Raw genomic sequence first — 20,457 nt, forward strand, 5'->3', positions numbered from 1 at the left:
TTTGGCGCCACCTATAGCTAGTTTTAAAATACAACACGTCTCAGCGCTTTCTTAACGGCTTCTATTCAATGACCAACTCATTATTCTTTGTATGGTAAACGTGAATAGGTAGAATACACGTTTGAAGTTATAGATGTAAAATTGATTTTTGCCCGGGGTGTTTTACATATCTTCGCTGACCGTGTTACAAAAGCAGGTCGACCAAGAGGACTTCCAAGTACTGCTCGCTGCAGAAAAAGAAAAGTGTAATAATAATGCTTATGTCGACCTTCTGACATATGTGTAGGAACACATTTTAAGCATTTAATTCTGTTTATGCTATGTTACTTACAGCCATTAAGTTTAAATCAGCGTGCGGATAACACAATAGAATATATCAGACACGCTCAGCTAAAGCAGCCTCATTTTGAAGAGGAGATACGGTTAATTCAGCAAATTTACGACGGATATCGGAAAATTCCGAGTTTATTTAAACATAACATCGCATTAACGGCTGAGCCTGCGGACGCAAAATCGTGTGATTGGCTGTTTATTTGTAGTTGAAATGTAAATCAGCCAATTGGCAGGGACGCTTCTGGTCGTTGTCAGCAACCGCCCAGCAACCAGGAAGCACGGGGGAAAAAACCATCTTGAAGACGAAAACAAGCATCTTTTATGAAACTGTTATTAGTGCATGTAAACGGAACACGGCACCAATACTGTTCGTCCTCAATTAACTTTCGTGGTGATTACCGTGTGTTTCCAACTTGCCATGTATCTCGGGTAAGTCTATTTTGAGATTAGCTAATGCTAGCTTGTTAAATGCATGTCGCAGTGGAATGCGCACATTCACTAGCACTGCTGCATAAATATACATTTTCCAACTTCGGAAGAAAATAGGATATTTTGTGATATGAATGTATTTTTGACAACAGAGACGGACTGCTCTTTGAACTTCAAAATGGAAAACCCAAGTTGATTATGGTCAACCACGGTAAGCAGGACCCTCCCTACATCCCCATGTGTGCACTTTGTTTGTAAATAACACTTTTTCTTTTGTCCACCACAGCCGTCGAGAGGAATCTTTTCAAGGTCTGAAACCCTCCTAGCAGTTGATCTGTTTTCGCTCTAATAGTTTTGTACTGAACAGCCAGGACAGCTGAACAGTGGTCATCAATTTTTTCCCTTCTGTAGTGTTTGAATAAAAAGAAAGAGAAACAAAGTTATCTATGTATTATAAATACATTATTATACAACTCACAGGCAGTAGGGGGTGTTGTCTCACGTGCATTGCTATGCAGATTTTGAAACAGTGCGATCCCCAACGATGGAACGCAGATTGATTAAATAGTTAAACAAGTGTAAAAATAAGCCAACCACTGGAGCTTCTCATTCTTTGACGGTGCTTGAAAGGCAACACCAAACATGTGACCTGTTTTCTACAGAATTCCTTCACGCCTCACCAAACCTACATCCTCAACAGCAGGCAGCCGCCCTGTGCGGAGAATGTGCGGCCACCGCATCCGGTGGGGCGGCGCCCGGCCGTGCAGCACTCGAAGGCTCCCAGAGGTGCCAAGGCACAGGCGGCAGGGAGCGAAACCTCCTTTAAGTCCAGCGGGGCAGCGGACAAAATGCGAGCCAGTCAGATGGCCTCCAAAACACGAGAGCATCGTGCGGCGGCCACCAAAGTGGAAACTGCACCCAAGGTGAGGTCCTAACTTTTAGATGTTCTGCCTCGCAACAAGTGATACAAATCTGTTGTATGCACGTGTTGGAGGTGACGTCTGAGTTTCGGAAAAGCTGCTCTACCTCAGCCAAAGGAATAGCCGCACAGTCTGAAAGATGGGCTGAGACGTCCAACATCAAGTTGAAACTAAAGGACTCGCTCAATGAGAAAGGGCCGAAAGATGTAGCGGCACGTTTGAGCGGCGAGCAGGTGCGACACAGTCTCAGTGATGTCCAGCCCTCCAGCTACGACCAATCCACTGCAGAGGAGCACAGAGTGTCCAGTCAGCATGGTGAGTGATGACATATTGAGCCCCCGAAAAAAGACAGACCGACGACACATTTTGTGACTTGTTTCATTCACGTTCACTACGTCACACAGTAGAGGACGAAGTGGGAGGGCGAAAGATGGACGACGACAGAGTAGGATGGGGTGAAACCACAAGTGGAAAGTCACCACCTAACGAGAACAGGTAATTTGACCCTCGTCATGTTAAGCGGAACACAATACAATGTTTGCAAGCAGCTGGCGGCATCACATATCAATTTGCCAAAGGAAAAGTAAAAAAAAAAAAAAAGAAATACTGAGGCGCTATTAATATTGCTAATAATGATGACAACAATGGTGTAGGTCTCACGGAGTTCTGTTTGGCTGGCTGGAGCAGTGCGACACTAACAACAGAGCATCAGTGGAAACCAAGAAGGCTCAGTGGAGGCAACAACTGAGTACGTTTTTTTGCATTTCTTCAATTCTATCACCATATGCTGAGCTATCCACATTATGACAGTCCAACTCTAGTGTGCCTGTCAAAGTATTGCATGTCACCATTAGTGTGTTGACTGCACAGCTAACACACTGCACAAGTAGTCCAACTTCTGCACACAAACAACACAACGTAAACGCACAAACACTTCCTTGTTCTGTGTGTGTGTGTGTGTGTGTTGTAGACGAGCAGGTTGGCTTGAAGCAGCAGCAACAACAACGTTGTTCAACCTCACTCGGGCTCCAGGTAGGCTGAACATGGGAATGAGATGGGCTTCTTCATCACCAAACACTTGCAATGCTAAAGCAATGAGCCGTTCATCAGGGATGAGAATTTTCCGCGGATGTTTTTTTCCGTCGGAAGTATCATTTTCGTGAATCGTGTAGATCCGTCGAGAAAATTGTTTTTATATATGGTGGGGGGGGGGAGCGGCTGGCAGCAGTATTGCGACAGCATCCGCCTTATTTTGGCGCTATTTTCGTCACATCGTTAACCTAATCAGCAAAAGTTTTTGCCAGCATGGTGAAAGTTTTCGAGAAAAAAGACGAGGATCGTGCCAGGGAAATAGACAAGTCGAACGGGATCAAGAACTGCTTCAGATGGGCATGGCTCGAGAGCAGCGTCATCTTACAACTCGGAACACAGTCCGTAACCACCTGCCTGACGGAACATATCCGTAAATTAGATGTCCCGGGGAAGGTTTTGTGCATTCTTTGTCAAGATGTGATAAGCTATGGAGGTCGCGGCGCTAGGAACATTAAGGAGCACATCGAAACAAAAAAACACAAAGTGCGTGTCGCAATACTTGCGTTTGAATCGGGTGTTATCTAACATCAGGCCGATACGATGGGACACCATCTTCAGATCCTCATCAGATATTGCAAGCTTGATTGTTTTTCCTGTAGGCAGAGGAAGCAGGAAGCGCATCTTCAGTTCAGCTGGAGGGTGGCCACAGAGAGCAGCCGGCAGCCATCAGGTCAAGCCTTAGACTCGGGGTAAAACAAACAAAAACAAAAATCACCCCGTCTTGTCGAGTTTTTTTTACGTTTGTCTTGTGAATTGAAAACATGGATGTGTTTAGGCGGTGACTCCGATGGAGGAGGCTTTGGTCTGGGAGAGGAGAGAGGAGCAGAGGAGGCTCTGGCTGGAGGGTCTGGACAAACAGAGGGATGAGATCAGTCAGCGGAGGAAGCGAGAGAAAATGCTTCTCAATCAGGTGTGACACAAAAACACCACCATAAGGCTTACTCGAAACAAAAACATTTTGCTGTTAAGCAAACCATACACTGCAAGCCTTCCGAAAGACTGCTAGCTTAATGCTAGCGCGCAGTGCAAAATACCATAGCGTGGGTGTTGAGGTAGTCGCAACTTTGTAAGCAATGGCTATTTGAACCCAGTGTGGGAACACCAGTAGATGGGCAACTGAACACAGGAATCTATTCTTTATCCTCTGCAAAGAATCACTATGACTGCAGCTAAGTTGTGCCTGTTTGTTTTTGTCCGTCTACCACCTGTGTAGAGAGAAAATCACGAGCTGTGGGCGGCACACTTTGACTCATTGCAGCGCAAACCTCCTGCAGTGACTCTCGCCCCACCCGCGGCCCTTCCCGCGGCCCCACCCACGGCCCCACCCACGGCCCCACCCACGGCCCCAACCTTGGCCCCAACCTTGGCCCCCTCTGGCGACCGGGAGGCATCGTCCAGCCTGTCCCTGATGTGGGACACCTCCAGCAGCTGCGGAGGAGCAGAGAGTGCAGGCCGAGCCAGCGTGGACGCCGGCAGCAGCGACTACCCCACCAAGAGCAGGTACTGCATACTGAATTTTCCACAAAATCCACAAATAAGTGATGCCCCCTCCCTCCACCTGAAAAGGGCGGTGGAATAACATGTGAAGTAGTGGCAACGCACTACACAACTCTCTTATGTGGGCCACCATTTTGAAGTGTTCACTCTAGCCAGAGTGAAAATTTCAGCCGATTCCTGTCACCAGCGTTATTTTCTATACGATTGGATTAATTTAATTACTTGGACAAAAAGCTCCCCAATTAACCAAGCTCATCAAAGTCAAAACAGATCGCCGCATTGAAAGCACACACCTGATGAATGTGAACGCTAAAAAACACATTTTGTAGCTATCTGCGGAGCATGACGGCCCTTCTGGACCCCGTCCAGATGGAGGAGCGTGAGAGGAGGAGGCTCAAGCAGCTGGAGCAGCAGGTAAGCATCCGCTTCCCGCACCGGATCTGTTTGCTCAGCTCATCATCCTTGCGCTTCATCCAGAGAGACATCCAAACTCAGGTGGAGGAGCGCCGGCGGCAGAAGCAGGAAGAAGAGGCCAGGAGGAAAAAGGAGGAGGAAGAGGAGGAGAGGAGAATCACGCTGGAGAGGGACCTGCTGTACAGGAGGCACCAGCAGGAGGACCTCAAGCATCAGGAGAAACGCGAGGTCGGCACGAACAACTGCACTGATGGATTCGATTTCTTTCAGAACCGGAGGAACATCAGTAACGTGCGTGTGTGTGCGCGTGTGTGTGTGTGTGTGTAGGAGAAAAAGCAACCAAAGATGCAAGATAACGATGGTGATGCCAGAAAAGTGAAAGAGCCAACGGATATGCGCAGTGAGTCGAGCAGGTGTCACTGACATGCGCAAACGCACACGCAGCTGTCAATCAAAATCTGCTGTTCGACAAGTGTGACGTGGACTTTGTTTGCGTCCTGTCAAACCTTTTCTCAAGTTTAAAAAAAAAATGTGTTCAAACCTAATACTGGCGCCAATGCGTATGTGTGTTGTGCAGTGTTACATGCGGCCGCTAGTGTGGAGGACAAGAGAGACACGGCCGTGCAGACGGGTAAAAGATGACACGAGTAGCAAGAACACATTCAATGATTAGTAGCGTGCATGTGTGCCTACCCAATCACGTATGTGCGTGTAGAAGTGGCCCTTCCGCCCGTCAGAGCAGAGTGCCCCCCACCTCGCAGCCGCCAGGACAGAGCAGGAAAGGAAAACGCCGGCGTGTCCGGAGGAGGAAAAGGAGGCGGGGCCTACGAGACGAGGAGGCCGGAGTGGAACACACACAGGTACAAAAAGTGCAACTCGGCTCATTCCGCCGCAACCCACCGAGTTTTTTTGTTTTTGTCTCCTTCTGTCCATCCAGGCCGAGTCGACGCTTCGTTCCCGCATCGGAGCGTTACCCGGCCACACTGCAAAGGAGCAGGCGGGAGAGTCGACTCAAGAGGCAGGAGGAGATCCTCAATTTGCAGCACAGGAACTGCCTCCCAGCAAGTCGGCCCCCGAGCCACAAGGTGAGCGCCGCGACCGTGATGATGTCATCACGATGACAAGCCAACTGAAAAAAATGCAAAGCCGGCCGAGGACAATGAGTACAAATAAAAGCAAGTACAAATAAATACTGTAAATGACGCAAACTGTATGCTAAACACAAAAGAATCATTAGAGGTGCAACAATTATTCAATTAATTGAAAAGTAATCAATAACTATCCTTGTTTGACTTCAAGTTGTCCAAAACCTCAGAAATTCAGCTTCTCCACAGAAACTATGAGCCAACTAGTTCTAATTGTACTTCCTTGACATCCTCCTTTTGGTCTTTGCTTGCAGGTGGATGCTGATCGTACGAGCGTTTCCGCTATAAGGTGAAACAGACGCACACACCGGACGACTTACCCGACCGAGTGAATCTGGTTGTCAGAAGTCAGTATGGTGTTCTCCTCCAGAGGGCGCTCTCCTCCCATCACGCAACCTTCCTTGCAGTTCATCCCATATGTCCGCACCGATGATGTCATCCACTTGGACTCCACTGAGACGTCTGCCGCGCCCCCTCCTCACACCCACACAGGTAGACACACACGTGCACACACGCATTGTTGCGTATTAACGGCAATAATTACCTGTCTTGAGCAGCGCCAAGCTGGGCACCTCCTCCTGACGCCTCCTCGTGCTCTTCCTCCCCTGGAGATCTTCTTGTCCTGCGTGGCAAACAGCGACAGCAGGAAATCCTCAGAGGCCTGACGCAACTACGACAGGTGTGTCTCTCGCAGACACACACACACGAAGTGAGTCAACACAACTTCACACGTGTTTTGCGTGTGTGAGCATAGGGTTTGCTTCAGAAGCAGAAGGAGCTGGAGAGTGAGGTTCGACGTCACGGCAACGAGCTATTGTCTCCCTCCAAATGTTAGACGGGCACAACATTACCTCGGGATCACTTTTTCCTCCTACGTTTCAAGTCCGGCGGCCAACACCAACCGACGTGTTTCAGAGTCGCCCACCACTGATGAAGCAACAATGCAGTTTGCTGGGTTCTGCGTAAAAGGCCGAACGTCAATAAATGGCATTTTTGCAAGATGAGTGAAAAGGGCACTGCTCTGTCTCACATTGTTTTAAATTGCATTTTCTTGTATATAAAAGTTTAGAAGCAAACCTTTTGAGCTTGTACACTTCTTATTTTATGGCAAGTTGTCCATTTTCACTGTTCTCAGTTTTGTTGTTCATTTTTGTTTTATGGTGTACAAGAAAGCCCTGTACCTGTTTTGTGGCAAGTCAGCAAACATGCCCGTGCTGGATGTCAGGTTTCAAACAATTTGAGAGAACCGTGGAACTGCCCAAAGTGACGGCCTTCCTGTGTGTTTTCGGACATGCCTTGAGATGTTTCTGAGAAGTGTCAAATTTTCTACCTATCGGACAAAATCTTGACAATAAGCGGCCAAATCAAAGCAAAATGTCAAATTTAACCTTTTTTTACTGAGGTTTTAATGTGTAAAAAAAGAGAAGTTAAAACAGTAGTAAAAAAAAAACAACTTAAGTTAAAATCAATTTTCAACAACTTTTTTCTGGGGATCAAAACACAGTTCTCATGACGGTCCATTGTACGCTAACGTTTGTTTTGGAGTGAAGATACATTCGCCTCTGCGTTAGCAACGTGCTAACACCAAACAGTCTCTCTTAGAACAATGTCTACCAGTGATTTTTTCCGTTCAAAGAACAGCTTTAGGATCCACTTGAGCACCTGTCTTGTTTTCGCAGCGCCCCCTGCAGCCAGAACAGGTCAACACCTGCCTGGTTTGTTAATTGTCACAAGTTCTGGGGCGATGAGAAGAAAGTAGTTTAGTTGAGGGCAGGGATGTCCAACTTTGGTCCCCTTCTGCACATTTTACATGGTCCCCCCCATTCCGACACACCCGATTCAAATGTCTCAGCAAGCTCTGAAGAAACTTGATAACGAGCGTGATCATCTGGAAACCTCGAAACCAGGCATGACAGCAGACCTCGATGACCAGGTTTGGACAGCCCTGCTTCAGGGGTCTTACATGCCATTGAAGCCCCCTCCTCCTCGCTGCCAGTCCCAATACCCACCACCGTACGCCCCTTGTTGTCCCGGAAAGCCCCACGTGGGGTACCTGTACGGGTTTGAACATAAATTGGAGTGTTGGGGATGCTGCTGATGTTGGTTCTGGTAGTTTTGGTAATGGTGGTTCTGGTAGTGGTTGGCACCCATCCACCTTTGCTGTTGTTGGCTGAAAGTGGAAGGGGCATGGGACGAACTCTGGCGAGGGCGCAAGTCCCTGTCCTGCTTTCGCGACCGGTTTGGATCAGACACTCTGCGTCTACAGGAGGAACGAGAAGGCCATCAAAACTAGAATCTAGAGGAAAACTGTCTTGAAAATGCTTGCTTTGCTTTCCACACAATTTGAAAGACTGTCATAAATGGCCAAATTGACCCCAAAATGGGCAAGCAGGCCCACAAAAAAAGGTCCCACGCCTATAAAGACATTTGCAATTTTGTTTTGATTTCTCGGGGTCCTGTTCTGACAAATCTCGACCCAGGAATTTGGGGGGGGATTCAGGTCCTGAAGCTACTCAGGAACGTGTAATTTGATATGCCTACCATGTGTCTGGAAATCACACAAGGAGTGATTTTGCTTTGGAGTAGCCATTTGGAGTTTAATTTGGCCATTTTCGAGGGTCCTTCACATGTTTTGAGAAGTCAGCTTGACTTTGCGAGTCATGTAGACCCACAAAACAGCGTTTAGAAGGCCCAGGTGACATGAGACAAGAAATTGGTCATTTTGGCTGCAAGCAGGTTAGAAAGGGCTCCTTTGACTCACTCAATAGCGTCGCCCTCCACAGGACAGGCAGTTGTGCTGGAGGTGACTCGGTCATCTGCTTCTTTGGAACTTGAAGACCCCGCCGTCGCCGCCTCCTCCTCTCTTCTGTCATCAGTGGAATCTGCAGCCGTCTTCTCATTGGCCGGTGGCACTGCCGGCCGTGCCGGCGAGGCTCCGCTCTCGGCGTCAGAACCCGGTTTCTGGTGCATCTGCGCTCGCAGCTGCGAGATGGCCATGTGCAGCATTTCAAGGTCTTTTTCCGAGTGATGGGTCTCACTTTCCGCCAGCGAAGCTTCCAAAACGTGCTGCTCCGAGGCGTCGGTGAGGCTCGGGTCGGGGTGGCGGGCCTGCTGCTCTGTGCCGCCGCCATTCGTGTCGTCGTCGACACTCAACTTCCTGGCTATACCTAGTACGTAAATATGAAAGAGTCACATTGTAGGTGGAAATGTTCTAATGAATAAAATGATTTAGACACAAATAATTCTGTGGGTGATTTGAACTAGAAAAAATGTCTGTCTGCCCTAATGCTGAGGGCAAATGGGTCACATTTAAAGTAAAGGTTACCGCACTTAGCAGGAAATCAAAGAGCGAGGCGAACGGACCTTTGTCCGCCTGCGGGTCCTCGGCGACAGTCGGCTTGTTGTTGTGTTGGCCGAGTAGCGCGTCGAAACTGTGCAACATCTCATCCATGCCGGCTGCGATGATGCCACTCTTGGAGAACTGCATAAAGTCCAAACTATGCACTGAACAGACCAAAAAAGATAGATGATGAACTCCTCCATAAATATAAAGACAGTACTGCCTAAGCTTGGGAGATTGGACTTTGGGGTAAAATTTCAGCATGAACCTAAAATAAGCATCACAGATGATCGTACCTAGACCTTTTGGATGCGCGTGTACAACGAGAATGGGAAGCTACCTTTGAGGAAGATGGTGTGTCTGAAGCAGGTGTGACGGGCTTGATGTTGGATGAGACAGTGGAGGTTGGGCGGCGCCGGTTTATCGTCGCAGTGATGCTGCGGCAGGAACTCCACGATCTTCCGCTGGTGGTGCTCCATGACCACACCCAGCAGAGCGGCGGCGTCGCTCCGGAACCTGCCCGGCCACGGCACACAAAAGCACCTCGTCATGCCGACGCACGTTTTGGAGTCTGGCTGGTTAGCCGGACCAGCAGAACGGGTCCGCCAAGAGAACGTTCCACCAAGGCAGCTGTGGGCAAATTTGTACCTGGCCTGTTCTTTCAGTTTCTTGAGGGGTCTGCTGTGAATCTTCCACCTCCAAACATTTTCCGGAGAGTTGCGTTGCCACAGGAGCGCCAATAGGGCCTCCAGTTGATCTGCAATGAGAGAGAGGCCATCAGCCAAGTCACCGCGAGCAGCCGCCGTCCTCCCCCCGTTGACCCATCCTACCGGAAGTGACCAGGTCGGGATTGAGGACGAAGTCTTCGGACAGGACGCAGCCGCCGCCTGCTAACAGCTCCTCGCACGCGTTCGTCCTGATGTCCTCCACTGTGTCGATGCCTAAGAAGACCACCGACCGGTGCTGCTTGAGCGAAAGCAGTCCCGGAATCTGAAAAGGATAATGCCTGCAAATGTTGGGGGCAATTCCAAACAGGAAAGTGGGCATTTTGCCCAGCATCTCCCTCACGGCATTGTAAAAGACAATTCCCAGGGGATCTTTGGATTATTTTTGATCATGAATCCTGTTTCATAGAGCGTCATAACACCTGCCATCATGGGCAGACCAACAAAAACGCCTCAAGAATTAAAAAAAAACAAAAACAATAAGGCTGCCATCTTGCTCTGTGGGAGCCATTTTAAGGTCATTCCAGACATGACCAAGGTTTATCTTGTTCAGTTTGAGGTACATGTTGGCCAATTACCCCGTGTGGGACAAATGAAGGAATAACGTATCTTATTTTGGTGGCTCTTCAAATTTTCTGCAGCTTTCAGGCCAGTTCCAGATATCAAGAACTTTGGCAGGTACGTCAATCATGATTAGAGGCAAAAAACATCTCAAGAAGCGAGCCTAAAAAGTTTGACTTGCCCCAAAACAGATAACGCTCCCACCGTTGGATTTTCTCATGCCGCTTTTCTGACTTAGTCACGGCATCAACATGTAAATGCACCAATGTCATCACCTCGTGAAGGTGCTCGGCTATGTCTTCCTTCTTGATGACGACCAGAAGTTTGCCATCGGAGAATTCTTGTTTCAAGAAGGAAACGGGATCTTGCTCCGTGTGCCCCTGCTGCGTGAGGTACTCCTACAACACGCACACACGGGAAGAGATGAGTCAAAGTGCAATTGTAACATTTCTCTGATGTTGAGGAGAGAGAGAGAGAGAGAGAGAGAGAGAGAGAGAGAAAAAAAAAAAAAAAGAACCCTGTCTATACATGACGCCACCATCATTACCTTGACGTCCCTGACCAGCTGGTCGTCCGGCTGGACGGCGTGCACGTAGAACTGCATCACAGAGCTCCTCTGAACATCCTTAATGATGTCACACAGGTTGCTGAGCACCTCGGGCCTCAGCTGCCGGATGACGCTGCTCAGCGCCTCTGCCGGCGGGAGGAAGAGGGCATCCGGGCCAGGCTCCACGCCGGACATCGGCAGTTCCGAAGACGTGGAGACGCAGTTGGATTGCGTGGACTGAGCGGGTGATGCTTGGTGGTTCGTGTGCAAGTCAACCGAGGGGGGTCGAGGGGCAGCGTGAGGCGGAGGGTCCGAAAGCTGTCCAGCGGGCAACGTCGGTCGCCCTGCTTCATTTTCTCTCGCTGCCTCGGTTTGTTCCGTTCCGTCTTCGTCGGTTCCGGCCCTGATGCTGGACACGAAGGCGCTGACGGTGCTGGCGAGCGCAGACTCGGGCTCGTGGCTTGCTAGGTGATCACGGTAGTCCCGCAACATGCTGCTGAAGCCCTCCTGCAGCGAGCTGACATAGCCCTGGACCGGCGGACACAGGTGGTACGGCGACACGTACTGGGAAAAGGGCCTTACCAGCGGCGGGGCGGCGCTCGGCGCCTCGGGCGGACGGCAAGGCGGCGTTTCGGGGAGTCTGCAGTTGATGCTCTCCTCCCGCAAGAGGAGATGCAAGTCGGTCGAGAAGTGGCCCAGGTGATTGTCCAGGATGGCGTCGATGCCTCGAAGATCGGGGGGCGAGGAGACCAAAAGCACGGCGCACTCATCCTCCTCCGAAGACATGGTCAAGTCGACCACGTCCGTGGCGTCCTTCTTCACTTCTGCAGAAGCCTGTGCGGAGGGCTCTTGATCTTCTCTGCCGTCGGTGTTGCCTTCTGCAGTTATGTTGTTCCGTGCCAACGTGTCACTTGAGACTTCACTCGACGCATCAGCTGCAGTGAGACAGAAAAAATAAAGTAAAAATCAGCGAGCTGCTTAATCAATGAATCTTTGCCAAAAAGACTGTGAAAGAAAGTGCAGGGCCAAACCTTTGCACTCCCTGGAGCCAGGGGGAGCAACCTGCTGCTGGTCGTCCCCATGGCTTCTTTGCTCTCGAGGCAGCGATGCCTGACGCAGGTCGGGCGAGGACAGGATGGACGAGAACCCGGCGGGAGAAGGGGGACGGCGGGCTTCTGGGGGCTCAGGGGAAGGGCAGCAGCCGGGCGAGGCAGGGGGGCTGGGCTCAGGCGAGGGAGCGGGACTGGGCTCAGGGCACGGGCTCCGAGGGGGACTGGCCCCGGGGGATGAGATGGGGCTGGGCGAGGGCGCTTGCTCCGGCAGGGGTGCCATGGCGGCATGGAGGCGAGGGTCCTGGGGGGGGTTCTGCTCCCTCCACGCATTCTTCTCGGAACGCAGATCTGCACATCAGACACATGGGGACAAGATCTTATGCGTCACTGTCAACACACAGTAGTTTTTTAATTTGAGTTGAGAAAATAAAAAGCTCTATTGTGTGTGTTGACCCTGCTGTATGATATATTGCAAGGCTGCTGTGGATTGGATCGATTCCACGAATGCAGCTTGAGGATGGCGCAGCTGCCACCTTTGTTCACCTGTGATGGGGATGAGTCTCCACGGGATGTCCTCGTCGTGCGGTCTCTTCCCCACGCCGCTTCCTCCTCGCGGATCGTGATGGTAACCCTCGCCGCCGGGACTGAATCCCTCCAGACTACTCACGCTGCCCGCCATCTGCTCCTGCACACGCCCGGCATTTAACGAGAGCGTCTCCAAGAGAGCAGACAGAATTGCGGCCGAGGGTCTCCGGCCCACCTCCAGCTCGTCCTGCTTCCTCAGGTCGATGTCACGGTTGGCGGGCAGACCCATTTTGGCGGCCAGCCGCTCGAAGGGCGACGACTCGGCCGGGCCTTCCTCGCAACCGTTGCCGCTATGGGTTCTTTGCGGTGCAACTCTGGCAGCCTGCTTGAGACCTGGTGGAAGACATTTGTCCCTTTAGTGGCAGCGTGACTTAAATTTTCACTTTTACCCCTCAAATTTTATATTTGTAAATATTCATGACAGTATATTTTATTTGCTTTACAGTGGTTAATTTGATTTTATCTTAATTAAAATATGATTAGCCATATTCTTACTTCTTCAAACTATTATTGAAACCTATGAGTTTATAAATGTTTGTGTTTCATCCGCTTTTCCCCTTTCACTAATTTACCAAAAAGTAATGATGAGTACGTGAGCGTGCACATTGCAGGGAGTACGTGGAATATATTAGCCTTGCAAGTCTTTATTTATTGCTCAATTTATTATTCATTTCAATATCTTGAGAGAGAAAAACATGCGCCTATTTACTTATTTATCCTCATTCATCGTCCTTTTATTGGGAATCTTCTTTAAAAAAATGTATCCGGCCAGTGTAACAAAACGTTAAGCAGTCTTTAACAAAATACTCGCCTGTCAGCAGTTTGCGAAGTCTGCCAGCGAGCTCGGATCCGTCCTCCTGCACGGCCACGCCAGCCAGACCCACCGACTCGATGGCGAAGGCGAGCGAGCCGGGGAGTGCTGCGGTTTGCCTGCCCTCCACTGCCAGGCAAATGCAGAGAAGAAAAAAAATGTTGACATGAAATGGGTGCACGCAACTTTCTGATTCAAGTTGAAAGCTGTGAAGCGGCCTCACCCGGACTCTTCTCCCATTCCGACGTCTCATGTGAGGCCTTCAAGTACTTGAGCGCTCGCTCGGCCACCCTTTGCGCCATCCTTCGCTTTCCCGCCATTGATTTGGGCTCTCCTCGCACCTCCGCTCGCTTCACCTCGTTCTCGGCGTTCCTCTTGCAGGTCATCACCAAGTCCATCAGTTGCCGCAACTGAACACATTACCCGTGACCAAATTGGTTGAAGGAGAAACTGATGTCTCCCTCAAATCAATGGCTCTTCTTCCCAATCATAGAAAAATCACGTGGGCCTTTTTTTGTATAGCGCGAGGTGTGGCCTGAGTCTGCACGTCATTTTGACGGCATATTGAACAAAGGATGGTTTGCGCCGTTGTGGGCATGAACACAGCTGACTTTGCTTGCAACCGATCAAAGTGTTCAAATTTAGACTCTAGCTTGATGTTTATGATTATGATCTGCTCCAGAGTGACTTAAGTGATGCAACTGCATTTTCTTTGCACTTATCTTATTCCAAATTTGGTTACCTTGTGGGTGTTGCTGCCGGCTGGCTCTTGCCCCTTCCTGGGCCTGGGCTCCGGAAGCTCCAAGCGCGTGCAATGGAGCTCCACCATCTTGGAGGCATGAGTCGCCGCCAGCTGGTAGCGGGCCGGATTGTGAAGGTACGGGCGCATGTAGCCGTCCGTGCTGAGCCGGTGACGTTTGTGCGCCGGAGAGGCAGCAGCCTCCTCCTCCGCTTTGACGTCGTACTCGCCCATGCGGTACATTGGCACCTGCGAGTGTTTTTATTTAGGATTCTTTTCTGAAACTTTTGAGGAGAAACGATCGCCCCTGCGTCAACGTGGTGGCTAAGGAGCACCTTGCCGTCCTTCTGGCCGACCAGGTACTCTTGCGCTTGCAGCTCCACGCCGGTGGAGAGCTCTGAGGCGGGGTGGGTGTGGCTCTTGACCAGGGCGTGATGCAGCGCCGGGATGAAGTGCGTCAGTCCTGCTATTCCGCCGTTGCTGAGGTTGCGGCAGGGGGTGGCACAGCTGGATGCTAAACAAAGCAAAGAAATGATCCTGGCTTTCCAGAAAGCTTGAGTCGCGCCTTGTAAGCATGTCTCTCTGTCGATGGCATTTTAGAGGGTCCTAATGCTGTTTGTGTTGTGTGAAGAAAATTGTATATAACCATATTATCAAATGTAATGTTTCAGTCATGTCTTCTTTACCAGTTTCCACAACTACATATAATTTTGCATATCCTGTGTTATTGTACTTTGCTGAAGTTCATAGAAGAGCATACTAACTACTATTCCAGGATGAAACCTAAAGATCAGGGCAACCTGACCACCAGACGTAAAGTACACATGGGCCAAGGACAGTACAGAAGGAACTGTTATGGAACTAGCATTGAAGTCCTCTTGCATGTCATGTCGTGTCATATCGATTCTTGTATTGATTATGTTAATCGTGTAATAAAAGGCTCAGGTTGGAGATGGAACAACGGGAGATCCGACCAACAAACTGTGGTTTCATCTCTCCTGGCCAGTGCCTTGCCCTGGGTGTCCATGTCCTTATGTCTCTAAACTTCCTACTTGTCGTGGGGAGGGTCGCTCCTACACAATAGGCGGGATTCTCCCCTGACATGTTGCCCAAACGATATTTATTTATTTATCAACGGCGGCGGAGGTACGTACTCTACATGTTACGTACGGTCCCCTGAAGGTTTACTGCCCCGATCAACGTAAAATGTAATGTCCTCTGATTGGGTCTACACATTAAGCCTGTATATTACGGAAGCCACCCAAAATAACTTTTTAGAGAAAACGAAAGGCTTTAAAGTGCGCCTTATGGTGCGTAAAATACGGTAAATATGATGTACTGTATGTCTCGTATTTATTGTACAATATGGATTTCCCTTCTACGTTTGTGGCATGGCATCGCAGCGTTGTGTTTGTTCCTCACTGGATTTGTGCACATCTCTGCTCTCAGGGAAGACGAACAAGGCCTGGAGACGTCGCTTCCAACTCTCCCCTCTCTCTGCACGCGTTACATGTGGAAGATGAGTTACATCATTCAAGAATTTAATTAATAGGAACAAAATCATGAAATTATGATGGGCATCATTGAATGCGATGGTCTGGCTTCTTACCGGAGGGTGTGACCATCTGAGCGCTGGACAGCAAGAAGAGGAAGCCTCGCTCAGTCAGTGTGCTCACCAAAACCTGCACAGGTTTCTAATATCTTACGATGCTTTTGTCAAATATTTTTCTCTTTCATTCACATTTGTCTGTCAAATATTTATGGAATTATTTTTTTGGTGTATAAATTTCATCTCACATGCGACAGCATTTCGTATTATTTTCTAATCTTTGGGTCAAATATTTAATTCAGGATTTAGTTAATTGTATTTCTTTGAAATAGTCTATTTATTTTTTTATTCTTTCTGTATTTGTGTTTTGTTTGGAGTAGCACTAAAGTACATTATTTGAAGCTAATAAGCAGAAGTTGCTGTTCTGAATTTACTCACAGCTATTTATCTTTTTAACCAGGCCACTCACCACTCCCTTGTCCTCCAACTCCTGCAGCAGCCTGCTCATGTTGTTGCTGGAGCGACTTCGGTCCACCACCTCCAGCAGGCTGCAATGATGCCCCCGCATCACGACTACACAAAGATGGACGGACGGCTATGACATCGCATCGTCTGCTTTGCAGCAGCACAATTGAAAGAACATGCTTGCGTGCTGCGTTGCGTCACCTTCCTTGTTGCTGCTGCCATAGAGGTTGTAGGAGAAGAGCTCAGGCAGGAGCAGCTTGACCACCTCGTCCAGCCTCATCAAGCGTCCCAACTTTAGCCTGTCGGGTCTGGACGACCAAAAGAACTCATCTCTGACAGTGTCTGACAGTGTGACGCAATCAAGTTGCTGCCAGGATCTACTCACAGTTTGTGTGGGAGGAAGGCCAGCGACGAGGAGCGCAGGGAGACGGGAAAGACCATCTTGCCGTTGTGCACCAGGTCGCCACTCCACACGGTGAACTGCACCGACTCTGGAGGGACGAGACGGCACGCGGCCATTTGGTACCACCGGGTGGATGCCTTCAAGCATGAAATTAAAAGAGGGCAACGGCTCACCTTTACTGGCCGCTCCTGGCCAGCTGTTTGTCCTGTGCCACAAAAACAGCACCTTGTGAGTCAGTATATGTGCCAAACATTTAGTAGACAAAGACAGAAGAGTTAGGAGGAAAAAAGTACGATGTTAAAAAGTCCAACTTGACAGCCAGACTGGCGCGACAGCTTTAGGGCGCCTTGTCGTCAACCGTGAGTGTGTGCACATCACACAGCGGAGGAGGGGCACTTTGTTTTTTGTGAGGGGGCGGGCAGATGGGTTTGGAATGTGTCAAAATGTATGTCAAGGTGAACATTTGGCCGGCGTGCCTTTACCTGACAGGGGCCAAAGGCATGCTGGGAAGTGGTGAGTCTTTGCCTTTGTAGTGGAAGGAGACCACAGCGTACGGGCACACCTGGCGGGGGCGCTTTTTCAGCTCGTCAAAGTCGTACTCGTAAAAGTAATGCTGGAAATTTCAAACGGCGTGAGTGGCCACGTAAGACATGGTGAAGAGGCGAGCCTCCGTATTTGCTCACTTGGGTGTACTCGAAGGCGCGGTAGGAGCTGACTGACGTGACCTTGCTGACATTCTTGGACAGGTGGCTGTCGAAGCGTGGCGTGGGGTCCAGCACGTTCTTGATGTTCTCGTAGATGCTCTTCACTTTGCCCTGAAAGCGCACAGGCACCCAACGTTCAGCAACGACACCCAAACGTTCAGCAATGACACCCAAACGTTCAGCAACGACACCCAAACGTTCAGCAACGACACCCAAATGCCCGCCGGCTGAACCGCGCGACGACTCACCTTCATCACTTTGAAGACGATGATCTGACCCGAGGCTCCGTGGTGGAACGGATGAACCTGAATTAAATCTGAATACCTGCACAAATAGACCCCTGCAGAGCAAGAGAAGAAGATATATACATACATATATACACACACACACACAGACAGACAGCGAGAGACAGAGCGTGCGTGTGTGTGCGTCCAAGAGTAAGACAAAGATAGATGGCCAAAAGACAGAAAGAGAGATGAGCACAGACCAAGATTGTCCAGTTAAATTTGATGTTTGGCTCGTACCTTTATTGGGGTCTCCCAGGCCCGACTGCCAGTTTTGACCCACAATCAGGCCTTTCTCGCACAGCAATGGAACCTACAAAACACACACACGTGCACATATACACAAAGGCATCAGCACACACACGCACACAAACACAAAAGTATCAGCACACACATGCGCGTGCACACACACACACACACACAATTGAAAATAATGCATAAGAAGACAACTTGTGACTGTACATATTGCAACATTACTTACCTTGGCCTCGTCGGTCAAGAGGAAACAGTAACTCTCCTCCAGCTCCTTATCTACACGGCCCTCCGCCTTCATCTCCCTCCTCTTCTCTACAAACTGACACGAACACACACAAAGAAAACCACCTGTCAGCTCCCACACACCAATTGGTCACATTTCTACATGTGAGATAAAAAAAAAAAATTCCTGAGATTAAAACAAACACAAAGTAGACATCCTGTCAGCTCCCACACACCAACGTTTCACATTTATACATATGAGATAAAAAAATATCTTTCCTGAGATTAAAAAAAAAGTACTATGTTGATAAGTAACTTCTTCAGATATATATATTTTTAATCTTAATCCATCAAGGAGGTGAGCAAGGTGTAGAAAAGAATGCTCGCTCGCACCTCCTTCTCCAGCTGCTCGCTGTGGACCAGTCGCATGCCGCTGTAGGTGAAGCAGGCTGCCGAGGCCGTGTCCACGTGGCCTGCCGTCAGGATGCTCTTCACGCCCTCGTATTCCCGTGACTCACTGGAGATATGCTTCAACAGAGCTGCAAAAATGACAATAATAATGGCTTCCATTTTCATGGCACCTCTCAAGAGAAGGCAGTGATGGATGCTAATTCTTAGTGAGAACATACAGAATCATCTTTTTGAATGACAGCGCCATACTCGTTTTGCTTTAATGAGCACATTATTTTCATTGGTGATGTTCTCTAATCTATGCTTTACCGCAATATTACTGCAATACATGCTTGCTGTTTGGCCTTGCTGTTTCTATGTTGTACCACAGAAGAGAAAGGTTACGGCTGGGCCAGGAGAGAGGTTACGGCTGGGTCAGGCAGGACGCAGCTGACAACTCAGCAAGAAGAAGACATCTACCGAGACAATTCCTAGAAACAACACGCCTCACCGCTGCCTCACACTCTCGATGGAACGACAAGCAAACATCACGTTTCCTGTTTTTATCACAGAGACAAAGAGTGGTTGCTGATTGCTTAAATTCTTTTTCCTATATTGCCATATAAGTATGTAGTAACACCTTGTGCTTTTTTTTTTTACGAGGCAAAGCCCACATGCTTTCCCCCTTCCCTCAGGGGCTTGTGTCTCACACTGTGGGTGAGACAAATCCAAATAAAAAGAGCAGGAGTGCATACAGATATTTAGTGTAGTGAGATCTGTTCTGCACTCCTCGCGAGAACAGAATTCATATTCTGTCTCACATGTGATTTTGTCTGCTGATACTTTTCTCTTAACAGTTATTCGGTCAGCGAAATAAACCTGACAGGTGAATTGCAATCTAGTCCTTAAGACTTAATTTGAATCTACACTTGTGTGTTTAATGAACCTCTCATAACCCCCATGGCCAAGCCCAAGTAAAACCAAAACAGAAATGTCCCCTCTAATGTCTTTCATGATTGGCAACCAGTCGCAAAGACATTCGCCAACAGTTTTGATAGTTGTCAACCGTTTTCTGGTCGCACACTATGTTCAGAATTTCTTTGACAAGAGAAAAACTGTTAGGAACTGTTTGTTACCTTTTAGAAACATTCACTGCGTCTTACAGTCTTAAGAAAAAGGTTTGAGAACGCCTGGACGAGATCCAAGTTGTCCCCAATTACAAAACATGAAAGTCATTAAATCGTTCAAACTCCAAAGCTATCTGGTTAGCATCTCCTCACTGAGACGTGTTTTGCTTTTAGAACGCTTTAATATGAACCAAAATGGCAACTGCTCGGTCTCGGTCCGCTACTTGACCCACCTTTCTTCTCCTTCTTGGGGATTTGGAATTTGTCGGGCTCCTTCGGCATGTGCCTCTGGTGGACAACCAGTGACGATCGCCGGACGGACGACTGTGCTCCCGGGCCACCACTGGCGCCTGGAGGAGCCTCAACTCCGCTGGGAAGAGGCTTTCCGTGGGTCGGAACGAGCGCACTCGCGCACTCGCCATCTTGCGCGCTAACACTAGCCCCGCGGTAGTCCGAGGACACCCTCCTCGGCGGCGGGTACGGCACCCGTCGGGCTACACCAAATTCCATCGCCTCCGACCCGATCCTGGCCCTCTTCGCAAGCTGCACTGAGACGCCGTCGTCGTTCGTTTCTTCTCGCAGGGATCCGTGTCAGGGTGGAAGTTGCATCGTCGTAAACACAAGCGACTCCATGTTTTCGCCGAGTACTTCTTCGCTGAGATTTAGCCGCAGATTGAGTGCGGAGTCATAGTGTGCTGCCATCTGTTGGACGTGTCTTGCAGCGACATCATTGGCAGCTTAGTTTTCCCGGTGTTGTGCTCGATTTGGTTCCCCTTGCCGCGGAATACTGGTACATAACCTTAACAACACAGATGGATGAACTTTGACCTTATATGACATGAACCCACTGAATAGAAATTATGACCTA

General features: G+C 49.2%; 2 protein-coding genes and 1 long non-coding RNA gene across 12 annotated transcripts; 2 read left to right on the top strand and 1 right to left on the bottom strand.

Annotated features, from left to right (window-relative positions):
- The first annotated feature begins 563 nt into the window (after positions 1-563).
- Positions 564-6,902, top strand: ccdc66 (coiled-coil domain containing 66). 9 transcript variants are annotated; one of them, XM_037251411.1, is made up of 22 exons: positions 565-762; positions 915-973; positions 1,049-1,071; positions 1,425-1,685; positions 1,754-1,997; positions 2,087-2,177; positions 2,336-2,430; positions 2,653-2,714; positions 3,374-3,463; positions 3,550-3,684; positions 3,988-4,091; positions 4,128-4,274; positions 4,601-4,685; positions 4,749-4,913; positions 5,013-5,085; positions 5,263-5,316; positions 5,401-5,545; positions 5,623-5,770; positions 6,085-6,119; positions 6,201-6,322; positions 6,388-6,509; positions 6,585-6,901. In XM_037251411.1, exons 1-22 carry the CDS (start codon positions 752-754, stop codon positions 6,663-6,665), a joined length of 2,352 nt encoding a protein of 783 aa, XP_037107306.1. In that variant the 5' UTR covers positions 565-751; the 3' UTR covers positions 6,666-6,901. The 9 variants fall into 9 exon arrangements, with proteins under 9 accessions (XP_037107302.1, XP_037107304.1, XP_037107305.1 ...); XM_037251413.1 differs by having other exon boundaries at positions 3,988-4,079; XM_037251412.1 differs by having other exon boundaries at positions 3,988-4,066; positions 4,103-4,274.
- A 603-nt stretch (positions 6,903-7,505) lies between these two features.
- On the bottom strand, positions 7,506-20,251 carry tasora (transcription activation suppressor a). Of its 2 annotated transcripts, none has more exons than XM_037251404.1 (28): positions 19,823-20,251; positions 18,466-18,611; positions 18,077-18,169; positions 17,836-17,908; positions 17,560-17,651; positions 17,291-17,422; positions 17,090-17,220; positions 16,781-16,812; positions 16,590-16,695; positions 16,406-16,512; positions 16,209-16,312; positions 15,800-15,872; positions 15,613-15,687; positions 14,526-14,704; positions 14,194-14,439; positions 13,675-13,861; positions 13,452-13,580; positions 12,816-12,973; positions 12,599-12,734; positions 12,035-12,403; positions 11,004-11,938; positions 10,732-10,854; positions 10,001-10,160; positions 9,819-9,927; positions 9,511-9,686; positions 9,194-9,334; positions 8,592-8,997; positions 7,506-8,090 (listed from the first exon to the last, which is right to left on the bottom strand). In XM_037251404.1, the coding sequence occupies exons 1-28, from the start codon at positions 20,097-20,099 to the stop codon at positions 7,790-7,792; spliced, it is 5,196 nt and encodes a 1,731-aa protein (XP_037107299.1). In that variant the 5' UTR covers positions 20,100-20,251; the 3' UTR covers positions 7,506-7,789. The 2 variants fall into 2 exon arrangements, with proteins under 2 accessions (XP_037107299.1, XP_037107298.1); XM_037251403.1 differs by having other exon boundaries at positions 12,599-12,740.
- On the top strand, positions 18,580-19,220 carry LOC119122828. The gene is made up of 2 exons (XR_005097959.1): positions 18,580-18,669; positions 18,879-19,220. It is a non-coding gene; the product is annotated as an uncharacterized LOC119122828 (long non-coding RNA).
- Positions 20,252-20,457: the final 206 nt, after the last annotated feature.

The sequence above is a fragment of the Syngnathus acus genome, chromosome 5 (genome assembly GCF_901709675.1).
Source record: "Syngnathus acus chromosome 5, fSynAcu1.2, whole genome shotgun sequence".
Classification (NCBI taxonomy): domain Eukaryota; kingdom Metazoa; phylum Chordata; class Actinopteri; order Syngnathiformes; family Syngnathidae; genus Syngnathus; species Syngnathus acus.

What these genes read in the sequence shown, in the direction of transcription:
- ccdc66 (XM_037251405.1), top strand. An exon ending in AGAAAATGCTTCTCAATCAG is followed by an intron (nt 3,685 to 3,987) that starts GTGTGACACAAA and finishes CCACCTGTGTAG; the next exon opens with AGAGAAAATCACGAGCTGTG. An exon ending in AGACACGGCCGTGCAGACGG is followed by an intron (nt 5,317 to 5,400) that starts GTAAAAGATGAC and finishes ATGTGCGTGTAG; the next exon opens with AAGTGGCCCTTCCGCCCGTC.
- tasora (XM_037251403.1), bottom strand. Translation starts at nt 20,099, where the DNA reads ATGGAATTTGGTGTAGCCCGACGGGTGCCGTACCCGCCGCCGAGGAGG. An exon ending in CCGGCAGCAACACCCACAAG is followed by an intron (nt 13,862 to 14,193) that starts GTAACCAAATTT and finishes TAATGTGTTCAG; the next exon opens with TTGCGGCAACTGATGGACTT. An exon ending in TGGCTCCAGGGAGTGCAAAG is followed by an intron (nt 11,939 to 12,034) that starts GTTTGGCCCTGC and finishes GTCTCACTGCAG; the next exon opens with CTGATGCGTCGAGTGAAGTC.